This window comes from Talpa europaea (assembly GCF_964194135.1).
Source record: "Talpa europaea genome assembly, chromosome: 6".
Lineage (NCBI taxonomy): Eukaryota > Metazoa > Chordata > Mammalia > Eulipotyphla > Talpidae > Talpa > Talpa europaea.
The window spans coordinates 131785473-131800169 of NC_140072.1; the positions used below are offsets into that span (position 1 = coordinate 131785473).

Below are 14697 nucleotides of genomic sequence, written 5' to 3' on the forward strand. Positions count from 1 at the left end.
AAAAAATACTGTTTGTCCAGATGGCCTTCTAGAAGGCTCCCTGAGAGAACTCAGAAATCTCTGTAGCCAAAAAATATTGTTTCCGCTTATTCAAGTGCCAGAAATCCCACTGTCACTCTCACGCAGATCAAATAAACCATCGAAAGATTTGGTTGTTGTCTTTGTCAACTGAAAGGGTTGATTCCACTAATAGACAACACTGTAACCTCCCACACACCCGTGCACCACACCACTCACAGCCTCCCCCCTTTATTAGTAAGCAAGAATATGAAAATCAGAACTGAGTGATTTCTAGGGGAAATGAAAGGAAGGACATAAGTCTTACTTTCGAGCGTTACCCATGCCGCTTTCCTGTCATTTCCTTCTTCATTTCATATTTTTAGAACTCTGCCATAATTTTAATTTTAATAAGTCAGTCTTAGAAAAGCTGCAACCACAAGCTGCGGATGTTTGTAAACAGTTAAGGCAAGGCAGTAAGAATCCACCCTGGGCTGGACACCACGTCACAGGGCAAGTTGCTGGTTCACTACTAGAAAATCAGACATTATGTATGCAGAGTAAACATGATAACTTTTAAAGCTGTTTGCTCTGCCCTGAATTTACAGCACATTTGTAAGTATATTTTCATCATCAAAATATTTTTATCTGGTTTATATTGAAGATTTGGGGATCTTAATTTTCTATTTTTAAAAATCTCAATTTTTTTAGCTGGCCAATATCTCCAGGATCTTCTAGTCAGATCCCTTTAGTTTATAATTGAAAGACCCAACAAGAGTTTGGAAGGTGCCTGAGGTCACTCACTGCCTTCTGAGGTCACTCTAGGTGAGGCTAGAGATTCTACCATAATTCAGGGCTCACCTCCCCACTGCATGAACTGGGGGTGAATGGGTCACACGCCCCCTCGCTGAGCTCTAAAACTAGATAATCTTAAAAGTAGTCAGGTCAGTCACGACCAGAAATTAATTTGACTTGCCCCATCACTCTCATTTTCCTAGCCATGCCCCTTTTTTCTTTTATGAGCAGAAACTGACGAGGAAGAGAGAGCGCAGGGATCTACCTTCCCAGGGGTTATTCCCCACCTTGCCTCACCTTTGCTAGTCTGTCCAGCTCTTGTCTCCACTCAAAGATACTCCTGGCTCTGATCCCTGCAAACCCCATTCTGTGTGTTGTCATCACCCCAAGGTCGATAGGAAAGTCTCAGAGCAAGACTGGGCAGCTTCGGCCAAAGCTGGCCCCGGCTTAGTTTCAGCTCCCTCTGTGAACAGAGTCCCCAAGTCATGCTTCGGGTACACCTGCGGTCACGCACCAGGGCCACGGCGGTGGGGGGCGGGGAGCTTCGAGGCCACGGACCTCTCCCTGTCCACTCCCAGTGTTTCTTCCCCTGGAGTACGTGGGTCTCCCTCTTCCTCCCTCTTTGGCTTTCCCATGGGTTCCTGTCGATGTCCTCTTTCTCACCAAGTCGTCTCCACCCTCTGCTCTCCTCATTTTCTCCTTTAGCTGATTATAACAAAGTGCACAGTGTCCGTTTAATTTTTTTTTGCATTTCTTTAAACATTTTATAATTCTCTTATAGTAAAAGATGGTAGATGCAATTCTTACTTTATTGAAAAAAAAAGATAACTTGGGTGTTTCTGTCACTCCCTACTTTTTCTACTTTAGGTTACTGGACCTCCATGAAAAAAAAAGCGTGTGTGTTGGTGGGGGGGGGGGGAGGGGTTTCTCACCACCGTCCTGGGGAGTAAAGAATCCTCTCCTCTGTATTTCATATTTCCCTGCACACCCTGAGCAGAAATAGGTGCAGGACATACATTTAATAAATGCTATTTAGCTAACTGGTGTCCAGATTTCTGACAGTTCAAAAAGGAGATTATTCCATAGACTATACATGAGGCTAACCTTTTTCCCTTTTAGAAAAATTGAAAGAAAATTTTTACCAATTATTTCATCAGTTATTGTTCATCAGCTATGTTTTGGTAAATCTCCTAAACTCGAGGTGCCCTCTAGTTATTGCTGTTCATTGAGATCTGTTTTCCAAAGGAAGGCTAAGCATGTGGTATACGAAATAGAAGTCATTACCGCCCGTAGCTGCAGACTGCTACAAAATGGCCTTTAGTCTCTGCCTTCCCCTAGGCAATCCCAACTTAAATTTGGCATATTCTAAATTAAAATATTTTCACACTTACCACAGCGTTAAAATTTTTTTAAGATCTTAAGGCAAGATTTCTAGTTTCAAGGAAAACCTAAGAGGAAGGTGACCGTTACTGAACTCTAGAATTGCTGCAGATCAATAAATTACACATTCAACCATGAGTGAATTTTATGGTTTGCAAATTATACCTCAATGAAGGTATTAAAAAAAATAGAAAATTTAGCACATGTCTAATTTGCTAGCAAATATAGAAACTCCTTTAAGTTACTATACGCTTATAAATCCAGTTGTTTAACCTTGCAGGGGCCTTTCATGTAGCACACTTGACCTGATTTTTCCAGATTTCCTTCTCAAAAGATAAGCACTTGTCTATTGCTGTCTGACCATTCTGCCAGAATATTTTTCAAGATAAACCTGGCTGCCTACATTTTGTGGGCCCTGAGAAGAATTTTAAAGCTAGAAGACACCTTTGGTGTCTCACCCACTTGTGAAGTAAGAATAACTGTCTCCACCTGGGCCCGTGGGTGCCTGGGGACTGGTCACGATTAAGGTCATGGACCCCACATCGACCTCAGCTCTCCCCACCGCTCTTCTCCCACCTCCTCCTTCCCTGCCAAGTCCATCTTCCAAACCTTCTGCTCGGCTTCTGTTCTCCCAGTAACGCCTCGAGTCAGTCTTGCCAATGTGCAATCCGTGCACGTTTCTACTTCTGTGTAAAGCTAAAGCGAGATGATCCCATGCTTCCTTTTTAAAAAGCAGAATGTTCATGACGTCTGGTCATTTTCACCCACTCCATTTCCAGATTCCAAGGAATTTCCTCTTATTTACAAACACATCAGGCCTTATGCCTTGGCTCCAGCTCTTCCCTGTCCTGCTCCTTGTCTGCAGAAAGTCCTGTCTATCCTCCCTGTGTGTTTAGTGCCAGCAAGGCCCCCCCATTCGGATCGCCAGCATTAGATTAGTATCTCCTGCAGCTGTGAGTTTTAAATGTATTTTAAAACCTATGCCGTGTCAGGTGTGCCATACCCCTGCGTCCAGTTTCCGAAAGGGCTAGTGGGACCTGTGGCTAAGGTCAGTTCAGAGGCATCTTGACCTTCTCATGGCATCTTGGACAATGTCGATGACTCACTCTCAGAGCCCAGAAGCTGCTCTGAAATCTCAAAACCCGTCATGATTCCACTGCCCTGCTGCTCCCTGGGCCTTCCTGTGATCAGCTAAGTCATCTCTGCTAACAATTGAGCAGCAGTAACAACTCCGGGGCCGCCAGCATCTTGGCGATGCAGTGACCATCAGTGGCAGGGGATGGCCTTGGGAACGGAGTGGCGACGGTCTGTGGGGGCCATAGTGGTGGCAGCAGTTGTGACCAGGGAGCCTTGAGGTGATGGGCTGTGGCGCGCCTTATTTTATTGGATCCTCACAAGGACTCTGCCAGGGAGGTATTATTGTCCCCACTTTACAGATGAGGAAACTGAGGCTCAGGAAGTTCACCTTATTGGCTGTGGATCACACACAGCTAAGAAAAGGCAGAGCCTGGACTCAAGTTCAGGTGGCTGACCCCAGAGCCCTGACTTCTGCTCTAGGGCATCTCAAACAGGAGGACCCAGAGAAGTGAGCCCTCCTGGGGTCTCAGTGTGTACATGTCAGCTCCGCCGCAGGCTACTGAACATCTCTGGGCAGTAGCCTATGTCTGTCCAGGGAGGGGAAGCCACAGAGGGACCTCTTGGACAAGCCAGCATCCAGGAAGGCCAGCCTTGACCTGGGGGTAAGTGTGTCCACCATTGCTTTCTCCATTGGTGGCTTGTGCTCTTTTTAAAGCCAGAGCTATAGGGGAGAGGATACGAGAGGTGAGGAGGGAGCTTCTCCAACCTTGTCCACCTTCAGAACTAACCCCATGCCAGACCCCTATCGCTCACCCTCGAAAGCCAGGCTCAGAGCCAGGGGCCAAAGGGACCTCCCCAAGCAATTGGGCAGGCCTGTTTGTCACTGCAGTCCCCAGTCAGGTGGGAAACCACCCCCCTTCAGACAGTCCAACTGTTACCTTCTCATGAATCATTTAAAGGGCGTCCCCATCAAAGGCCATGGAATGTCATCTGTCGGAACTTCAGAGCTAATAGTAAGGCAGATTAGTCCAATGCGAATTGTCGCCCATGTGGAGTGACTTCTGTTGAACTTTTAGGTATTTCACGTAGAGAGACATTAGCATCTGTAAATTATCTGGCCATAGGATGGACGGCTATTGAATTTTAATTCAAAGTATTACCATACCTATGAAATGATGAGCCCAGTTGAAAGTGGTCAGAAGAGAAAGATGTTTTCTGTTTCTAAAGGCTTCCTTCAGTAATATTCTTCTACTATCTTCGTGACAATTTTTAAAGATGTTTTTCCTTAAAACAGTTGTACTGATATATCCAGAAGCATGTAGAAGAATCAGATGTCACCTCCCTTAATCCTTTTGGTAAATGCTTTGCGGTTTTCTTTAGGATTTCAGATGTGATTCACATATATACTACTGAATTTTCTTCTCACTGTAAATATCCTTCCGTGTTTCTGTTGTTATAATTATAGAGCTTTTGAGTGGGAATGCAGGATGGCAAGCATGTCACATGTGAGTTGTTCCCATAATCAAGCGTTATCATTACCTTACCTAGATATTATTATTTTTTCAGTGTCATCCTAAGTAAAAATAGTTCTAAAACAATAAATACGTGAGTTATTTCATAACTCACATCCACATCAAAATAATAGTTTACAGAATATCTATAATAAACATACATTCTATAATTTTATATGTAAAATTTTTTCTATCTTCTCAGGTACGTCAGTTACAGTCTTACTTTGGGGTACACCAACTTTGGGGAAGAGCTTGAGATTTGGGGTGAAAGACCTTAGGTTCTACTCCTCTCTGTTTCATAAGTTCCTTTAACAAAGTGAACTAATATGGAACCACAGTTTTTGCATCTGTAAAACAGAAATAACCAAGGGCCTCCCCTGGTGGCGCAGCAGTCGAGCGCTGGGCTGTGAGGCTGCCCGCAGCCTCTGCAGCGCTGGTTCGTTCCCCGGCCACAGGCCAGGGTCCCACCAAAAAAACAAACAAACACAGAAATAACCAAGCCCTTCCTACTACAAGTGAGAAAATATCTAAGAAAATATCTTGTAAAAGTTCTGTCAGATGACCCACATGGCGCAGCAGACCTCTCCTGTCTCCCCCTGCTCCCCTCAGCAGTGTATTTCAGTCAATCCACCTGTTCTGCTCCCCACTCTGTCTCTGCTGAATCCTTTCACTGCCCCCTACCCGGCCTACACCCCAGTTCTTGTATGCATAAATAAAATAAATCTTTAAAAAATAAAAAAGTTCTGTCAGATGGAACCTCCTATATGGTAAGGGGTCTTCCTCATAAGATTTCTCCCGTCCAGTTTTAGCTTGGAAATGAAGATGGACCATGGTTAGAGAGCGCAGGCTGCACTTGGTGAGGGAATGCACTTCCTCCTGCAGGAGATGAACATCCATCCCCCAACCTCCTGCCCTGACTTCTGCTCAAAAGCCAGACTAGGCCCCGGCCAGAGGAGAAATACTCGGAACACAGCACAGGAAGCAGGCACTCAGCGTCCTCCCCTGGGGGTCCAGGAAGGAAGAAGTCTCCGTTCTCCGGTGCCTGCGGCCAGGACGCAGAGATTCCAGCAGGTTCCAGCCCAGCTTCATCCAGTTACATGTTAGTGTTTGTCCTTAGAAAAGTCTAGCAGCTGATGAGTAGAACCAGTGTTTTTCTGTGTTGTCTCACGTTGCTTTCGGCCAGATTAGGATCTGTCCTCAGGCCACAGAGAACCTCCTTCGTCCACAGACAGATCCATGGCAAGCTCTGCCATCACATACTGTGGGCCTTCATTTTGCTTGACCTCTGCTCCCTCTCTCAACGCGTATCTAGCACCCATGACCTCCTAAACATGCCTTTCGACACCCGTCCCTGGCCAGCCACCCTGGTTTCCATGACGCCTCCTGGCCATGGAGCCTCAGTCCCTAAGCACCCCAGACATCGCACTTTCCCCTGCAAGTCATTGTATGAGTTAACCCGACTTTCTTTGCAGTCACTCCCTGTGTCCATTTGGAGGCTTGGCAAGTGTTGACCCGCTAACCAGTATTGCCAGCCCAGGGGGAGGTCAAGAAGTGCAGAAAGACACTTGGAGACGAAGGAGAGGAGAACAGGAAGAGGGGCTGGAAAGGCTTGTGGGAACTTGGGGTGGCTGCATCTGCCCACACACGCTCTCCTGGGTCTCCCAGCTCCATCCCCCAGAGAGGGAGCTCTTCTCCCAGCCTTGAGTTCTGGGTTCTGTGGATTCAGAGACAGATGAGACCCAACCCCAAGGGCTCCCACACAGGGAGAAAGCCCAGCATAAACAGAAGGAGAAGGAACGAGGGAGGGGCTGCCCAGCACCCTCCCAAGTGTGAGGAATGGGAGAGAGAGGCGGGTGAAGCAGCACAGTCTCCGTGGGAGCAAACCCCCATTCCAAGGAGCAGCCGGGATTGCTGCCTGAGGAAGGAGGCCGTGTCGCGGGCAGTCACAGCCGGGCCGGGGAGATTTCAGCAAGTGGAAGACAACACCAAGATCTTGAAGAGGAATCTCATCATGGCTGGGGCTGACTCAGAAAATTAACACCGGGCTGGGAACCGTTGCGAGGGAAGCAAGTCATGTGTTGGGCAGAAGACTGAGCACCGCAGAGGAGAAGAGTGTCACCCCAACAAAGAAGGACTCCAGCACCCGTGCTCAGATGATACCACTCATGCTGACAGAGCACTCCCTCCCCGGGGAGTCCCAGCAGCGCCGTCCTCAGGATGTGCCAGAGAGAACTCCCTGGATGCCCAACTAAGTTATTTTAGAAGCGAGGGAGTGGGCGGAGAATTAGCTTGACCTGCGTTTCTAGAAATGTTTAGTGTCTAGACTCCATTCTCAAGTACCAAGAGCCAGAGACAGAATTCGCTGGTATTTCCCAGAAATGCGATCACTGTTGTCATCCACCACCACCACCACCACCACCACCACCACCGCTTTGGCCACCAAACTGCAAGTCACATTCTCCCCCGTGAAGAACTTTGGTGCCTGACGGAGCTTGTATTGTTTCAGTGCCAGGCAGCGGCCACGGTGTGAGAAGCTAGAGCCCAGAGTCAACTGCTTTCCTTCCTGTGCAGCAACCGCATCTGCTCAGGTGACACTGCCCTTCCTTCCAGGAGGCCGGGGCCACCGACGGGTGTGGGGTCAGGTGTGCTGCCGTGACTGACTGGTGAATTATCACCGAGCTAACCCAGTAGGACTATGGAGGAAGAGGTCCTCGCACGAGCCAGGCGTGCAGACATCACTGCAGGTACCCAGCGCCACACCTGTGCGAACAGGCCCAACGGGACAGGATGTCCAGGCTGGTAAAAAGCAGCCATCTCAGACCCGCTCACCTCTCCACACCCATTCCACGGACATGCTCTGATCTGTGTTGCAGCTGTGGTGCTGCTGCCTTTTCTCCCCAGTCTCCTGTAGCAAGCTGTAAGCTCCTGTAAGGGAGGGGTCAAGTCATACCCACCTCAGTGCCATCTAATTGTTTCTACCCAGGGGAGCTGAAATACAGACATTCTCGACATGAAGGTGCATTGGAATCATCAGAGGGTTCCTGGCCAGTCCCCCAAGGCATCTGCATCAAACCATAGAGCACTGTGCCCAGGAATCTGTATTTTAACCAGCTTGCATCCTCTCCCCGCTACGACCACGCCGTAGGGGGGACACTGATTCAGGCAGTCAGAGAACCCACTCAGAGGCGACCTTCAGGTGCTGAGCAAAGAGTCTGCTCCTGCAGCACATGCTTTGGATTAGGGAGATCCAGGTTTTGTCCAGTCCTAACTTGAGAACTCCAGGGCAGTGTTTGCATTTCTTAAGCATTCTGCCTCAGTTTCCTCAGACATAAAGTGGAGACAGAGACAAACTCATGGAAACAGAAAGTAGAATGGTAGCTACGGGGGCTGGGGGGGATGGGGAGTATCTGTCTAATGGATTCGAGGTCTGGTTCTGCATGGCCAGAAAGTTCTGGAGCTCCGTTGCACAGACGTGTGAATGTGTGTCCCTGACACTGCTGAACTATGCACTTAAACATGGCTACAATGGTCATTTTTATGTTCTGTGGTTTTTTTCCCCACAATTAAGAGGTAAAAAGGAAAAAATGCTCAGTGGGGGTGGGTAATAGGCTGTACCTCGCCGTGGTGTTGTGAGCATGCGTGAAATGAGCAGGTCAAGTTGAAATAAGGCGGTCTCTGAAGCAGCAACTGCTCAAAACAATTACAACTTCTTACTGCTGTGGTGCTGGTGGTTAAGGTAGTTAACCAGGAACAAGTTACCACTGAAAGGCATTTTAAATCAAATTACAGTTTGCATCTTCTGCCTGATGGAAGTGCCCTGTACTTTTTGAAACAGTTTGCCAAGTTTTCAGGAGAGCATTGGGCTGTGAAACCAAAAGTTAGCTCTAAGCCTTCATTATGGGATGATTCAAACCCTCTCTCAAATCCAAGTAGCTTTTGACAAATTGCGTTTTTCCAAATATGGATCAACAGGCGCTTCCCCGTGCACCTGTAGATCCTGAGGTTAAAAAATCAGGAACCATATCCTAGGTTGATGTGTGAAAGTAGGAAATTCACATTAAAGCATCTCATTCTTAGCACAGAAATCGTGTTTGCAGAGATGAGGGAAACAGAACAAAAATGCTGTTTTCTGGCTTAAGTTGAATAAAGGAAGTCAAGCAAAACCTCACCGTAGCACAGAGAGATGATCTCCCCATCTTGAGAAGCTACATGAATATCGTGCGTCTTTGCTGTGCAGGTGGAACCCAAAGCAGATTCGGGGGACATGACAGAGCCCCTCGGCTGTCACTTCGATTGTCTGTGTGTCCCTTGGTTTCATGCCCATCTGGGTGCCCATATTGGTTTCATGCCCATCTGGGTGCGCTTCGTCTCTGTTACGGAAGCCGGAGCAGGACACGTGCGCAGTTACATGGGCCAGGCCCCACTCACTGGGCGCACAACCAGGGACCTCTGGTTGTCATCATTTACTCCACTAAAAAAACCAGGCTGCTGCCTGCAGCACAGCGTGACCTCACAGCCTGCTCCCACACGTCATGCTGACCAATGGAACCTCCTTGGAACCTCTGACCAAGCTTGTGATGTTCATGAGGATCCCAGAGAGACCGAAATGAGGGCCAGGCCGAAGGAAATAGGCCAAGGCCTATCTGAGGTGTAAGAAGTGAAACAGGGCTGGGAAGTGACTCAGGCGTCAGGATTCGGGGCCATGGCAGTGTCCCCTGAACTGGACTTGTTCTCCTAAGGCTGAGAAGGTTGGTGCCGCTGGTGAAAACACTAATGCTAGTGGCTTTTCAGTCTTCATGATTGAAAAATTCCAAAGTCTTGATTAAGGACTCCCTACTAATTTTTTTTCCATCCTCTGTGTGACTCATGTTTTGTGGGAGATGAGGGTTTCCAAAGAGCCCTAGAGACCCAGCCTGGGGGTCCTGAGTCATGGCAACGTGGAGAGGCGCTGAGGGATGGCACCAGAGACAGGTGTGTGGCAGTAGATGCTAAGGGCCCACGAGCCACTCTGGTCCCCCTCCAGGTCACCAAAGACCACCTGTTCCCCCTTCACACCAGCTTCTTCCCAGCAGGTGGGCGGAGGGAGACAAACTGCAGAGCTGTGATTGTAACCAGCAAAATCAAGCGAGTCATAGAACATGACTGACCAGATATTAACCAGCCCTCAGATAGGCCTTGGCCTATTTCCTCCAGCCTGGTACTCATTTCAGTCTCTCTGGGATCCTCATGAACGTCTCAAGCTTGGTTAGAGGTTCCGAGGAGGTTCTGTCGGTCAGCATGACGTGTGGGAGCAGGTCGTGAGGTCACTCCGTGCTGCAGGCAACAGCCTGGTTCTCTTAGCGGAGTAAATGATGATGACCAGAGGCCCCTGGTTGTGCATCCAGCGAGTGGGGTCTGGCCCGTGTAACCGCGCACCTGTCCTGCTCTGGCTTCCATAACAGGAGACGAGGTGAGCCCAGATGGGCAGGACACAAGTAACCAGACCTGTCAGTTCAGGTTCTGGGCATGCGGCCTTCTGTCCATTTAATTCTCTTTTTCTGATCCATGAAAGAAACTTCCCTGCTCTCTTGATGGGCATGTACGATGAAGGCTTGAAGCTCAGACACCCAAGTGTCAACTCCGGTTCTAATTACTCTTGTCATGTGACCTTGGACTACACCTTGACCTGTCAGGTCCTCGGTTTCCTCACCTGAAACAGGACCTACGTCATATGACACAGCCAGGAAGAATTGGCAGGAGGTTAAAAAAATGAATCTGTGCAATGAGAGTAGATCGGGAATTCTCAGAGGTGCCTTCCAGTGTCACTGTTCAGCAGACCAACAATTTCTTCGTCACACTCCTGCCCTTTGTCATTCAATCTTCTTCTGCAGGTGACCAGCCGAGGAGTCTCTTGTTGATCAGAACAATCCTAGCTGACATTTTCTCATCACCAGCAAGCGTCACGCTTCAATTAGTTACAGCAAGAAGGAAGCATTTTGTTGGGTCTCCCTGGTGGCGCAGGGGGTTAAGCACCACACTATGAAGCTATCTGCAGCTTCTGCAGCACGAGTTCGATCCCCGGCCGGCCAGGGAGCTCCCCACATGGCTTGGCAGACCTCTCCTGTCTCGCCCGCTGCTCCCCTCAGCAGTGTATTTCAGTAGATCCATCTGTTCTGTTCCCTAATCTATCTCTGGTGAATCCTTTCACATACACCCTGCACCTCTGGCCTGTACCCCAGTTCCTCGTGCATAAATAAGTAAATCTTTAGAAAAAAAAAAGGGAAGCATTTTGCCATGAACCTGATCATACAATTATTTTTTTAAGTGCTGAGTTGACAGGGCATAGTACTGTTTTTAGAAGTTCACTGCAGTGCTTCGAAACCTATATAAGGAAGTATTTCCATTTTCTTTCCACCGTTGTTTTCTGCTTGATTCCAAGAGTTAAATGAACAGTTTCTAATACCTTGGTGTCAGAGGTTTTTCCTCTCTATTAAAGTGTAGAAAGTTTTCCCTCCTCTCTTGGGGGGAGGAAGAAATCATTCCCCTATAATTTACTTGGGCTTTCTCAAAAGTTGGGTAGGAAAGTTAGTCTAATTCAGGTGGAATCTAACATGTTCTTGTTGTACAAGTGTGTGCAGAAAGGAAGCCTGTAATTTCGGAGCATTCTTTCAGGAAGTTTGTATTCTGTTTTCCAGGGAGCCTTTACTTTCCAAGGGAGTATGATCGACATGCCTTTACTGAAGCAAGCCCAGAACATTGTTACGCTTGCCACATCCATCAAGGAAAAATGATCTGTTAAATGAAGCTCTCATCAGGTGGGCTGAACATATACAGCGGGCTTCTTAAAACACAAACCCTAATACTCCAAGCGACTTGTTAGTATGCCAGGTTGGAGCCTTTCTCCCTCACAACTCATGTAAATCACTTTTTGTTGTTTCTTCTCTCACTGGCCGGCTACTTCTCCAAACATGAAGTCCTTCTTTTTGGTTCCAAGCTTACGATTGTACCGTTCATGAATGTGTTATAGATACTGACGCATGATTTCACGGGGAGATAGGGTGGTGGGGGAATCACGGGCTGCCAGGGGGAGTGGGTCATAAAGCAGATCTCCCCCAAATCCATGCCCTCCCTTTGCCCTGCTAACGCTAGTAAATGTCTCCTATGTCGTTCATTTGTGTGATCAACACCACAAATTATTTTAAGAAAAGCCAGGCTTTTAAAAAAACCATCACTAAACAAAGGGGTCAGGTTTATTTCACGAGGAATCTGATTACACAGGCGAAAGGCATAGGGAAAGTGGCGTACCAGAGTGGCCTGTAAAGATAGTGTCTAAAAATAAATCCTCAAAACTGATTACTTTGAAGCCCGCCCCCCAAAGCGAAGCCTCCTTCGCCCAGACGGAAGCCCTGAACGACCTCATCCTGGAAGACCCTGGGTCAATACCAGCCGTTCAAACCGCTATATGCGGAAATGCAAGACCATCCCTGCTCCCCCGTTATTTCCCTGCTTCACTCTCTGCCACGGAGGCTGCTCTCCACCCCCCTGTCAAAGCGCAGCCGGGACAGGGCCGGGAGCGATAAACTTGTAGCCTCTGAGAAGACACAGGCCGGAGGGGCCCGGCATAGGGTCCCCTCCGAGATTTGCATCCCATTAGAGATGCAGCTCCAGGTCATCTGGGTGGTGTGGTTAACGGGCTTAGTAAAGCTGTTTTGAAGAGGTGAACCCAGCTTGCGGGAAGGGTAAATAAACATAACAACCAGCCATTCTTCCCTATTCAGCGTGTGCTCTTCTAGTGGAGGCGAAAGGGTATTGAAGCTGGGAAGGATCAACTTGTGTTTGCCAGAGGACGCCAATGAAATTTGAAACACCAACAATCAGAGATTTTGTTTCTGCTCCTCATTAAATCACGAGCTTTTGTGTTGAGACTTTGGACAACTGTTCTTTAAGAAATTAACAGAATGGGAAGTTTTAAACTCTACACCAACCTTTTCATGACCTACACAGCAGCAAAGCCGCGACTCTTAGACAAACACCGCGGGGAAGGCTGTTCTGTTTATTTAAATTTGTAAATAGAAAACAGTTGTTTTTTTATTTTCATTTTTCACCTCCTCCTACGCCCTTTGTTTATTTCCTCTGTGGCCCCTACGCTGTGCCCCAACCAGGGGTCTCTCTGCCCCCCTCTACCTCTTCCTACGGGGGGGAAGTTCCTACGGGGGGCCTGAGAGGTGAGTGGAGTCGAGGGTTAGATACCAGGAAATCTGAAGTGACCCCAAGCTATCACGCAGCGCGCCCCCCGCCCCCCCAAGGCACGGAACCCTCGAGGAAACGGATCCCAGAGGCGCGGTCCCGGGAAAGCACAATCTGGCGACACCAGCTAATGTCCCCAAACATGGGACCCGAAGAGCCGTCCTGGCCTGCCGTGGGCACATGTCCCCCCCTGTCCTCCACACACCCCTCTGCACCCCCGTGAGAGCATCATTGCCTTCACCTTGCTCGCCTGTGCCACCCAGAGTCAGCTGCCCCCGGAAGGTGGGAGCTGGCCCCATCCAGCGCGGGAGCTGACCGACCTCCGGCCACGCTGGACGGCAGGACAGCATGCGGGGCGGTGTGCCAGGAGAAGCAGCCCAGCGCCTTTGTCTCGGGGTGCCCACCCAAGCTGGTGGTCAGGTGTGTGTCCAGGACCACGGGTGTCCCCAGGGGCGCCCCGCTCAGAAGACTGCTCGGAACCCAAGGGGAGGCCGCCCCTCTTTCCCACCTGTCCTGTGCACTCCCCTCACGGTGCTGGAAGGAAAAGCCAAGGCAGGACAGGTCTTGGGCCGAAGAAGCAAAGGAAAACCTCTCCAGGCCTGCTTCCGCCTCGCCGCCTCCCCCGCCTGTTGGTCCAGAGGAACGGACAGGCATTCCCACTTCCACCCCAGTTCAACGGGCACCCCCAAGCCCAAAAGTGGCCTCCAGGGGCCACTGAGCCAGGGGCGCACTGAGAACCCAGCCCTCCCTAGCAGGTGCCTCCGAGGCCGGCTGGAGGCCTGGGGACAGCAGTCCCCTGGGTCTCCGGGTGGCCAAGGGCCTGGCCCGGTCGAGGCCCCCACATTCACCCGCAGCCCTGGGGTGGGGGCCAAGTCCCCTGCCAGGTTGCACTGGGCCCCACACCCTTGTCTCTGACTGTACTTTGCTCAAATCCGACCACCCGGTTCGAGTCTCCCCAGTGTCCCATTGGTCACCTCGCTCGGAACCCCATGGCCCAGTCACCGTGGGACTCCCGAGGCTGGGGCCCCTGCAAGAGCGTGTGGGCGGGTCACAGACCCTGCGCCTCATTCCTCCCGGACAAGACTGCAGGACAGGGAGAGGCTGGGAGCCCCGATTTCCCTCCGCAACCAGGGCGGGTGGCGGTGTCCCCGGCCGGGGCCCCCTGGGACGGAGAGCCCAGCGGCAGGTCTCACTTGGCCTCATAGGAGCGGCCAGCATGGCGCCCCCACGCCCCCAGCCAGGAGGGGCCCAGAAGAGGGGCCCTGGCAGCCATCTGATTAATTAAAAACCATACCTGTTTACGTTTTGTGGAGATCACCGCAAGCTGCTTGGCCCTATCACCCCCCTGTTATTAATTCTTAGGGGCTAAATTATGGGTAACACTATTAAAACATTATCAGAACTAATGAGAAACAATTACTTAGAAAATGAGCCAGGACAAGATTGAGCCGAGAACATCAGCGGCGATCGCTGCAGATTAGTTTAATAAATCATCAGGTGCTCCGGCGCGGCCCTGTCGCGGGGAAATGAAATTGAGATTTTTTTTGCATAATTTTTTCATTAATCTCAATAGGACCCGTGCGGTGGAGATTGTTTTATTCCCCTAATACCTTGCCCGAGGGGGGAGGTGGGCCCCATAACGTCTTCATTGTTTTACTGAGGTCTTAATGACAATCTGTGACAACCTCATTTTAATGGAGAGGGGACGCGG

At 49.6% G+C, this 14697-nt stretch overlaps 1 protein-coding gene across 1 annotated transcript in view; it reads left to right on the forward strand.

The window, feature by feature from the left end:
- CLYBL (citramalyl-CoA lyase) overlaps window positions 1-11530 on the forward strand; it is a gene marked incomplete at both ends in the record, with an annotated part of 189735 nt that extends 178205 nt beyond the window's left edge. The window contains one exon of the mRNA XM_084235796.1: window positions 11435-11530. Within this exon, the coding sequence (XP_084091922.1) occupies window positions 11435-11530 (96 nt within the window). The remainder of the gene's footprint in view (window positions 1-11434) is intronic.
- Window positions 11531-14697: the final 3167 nt, after the last annotated feature.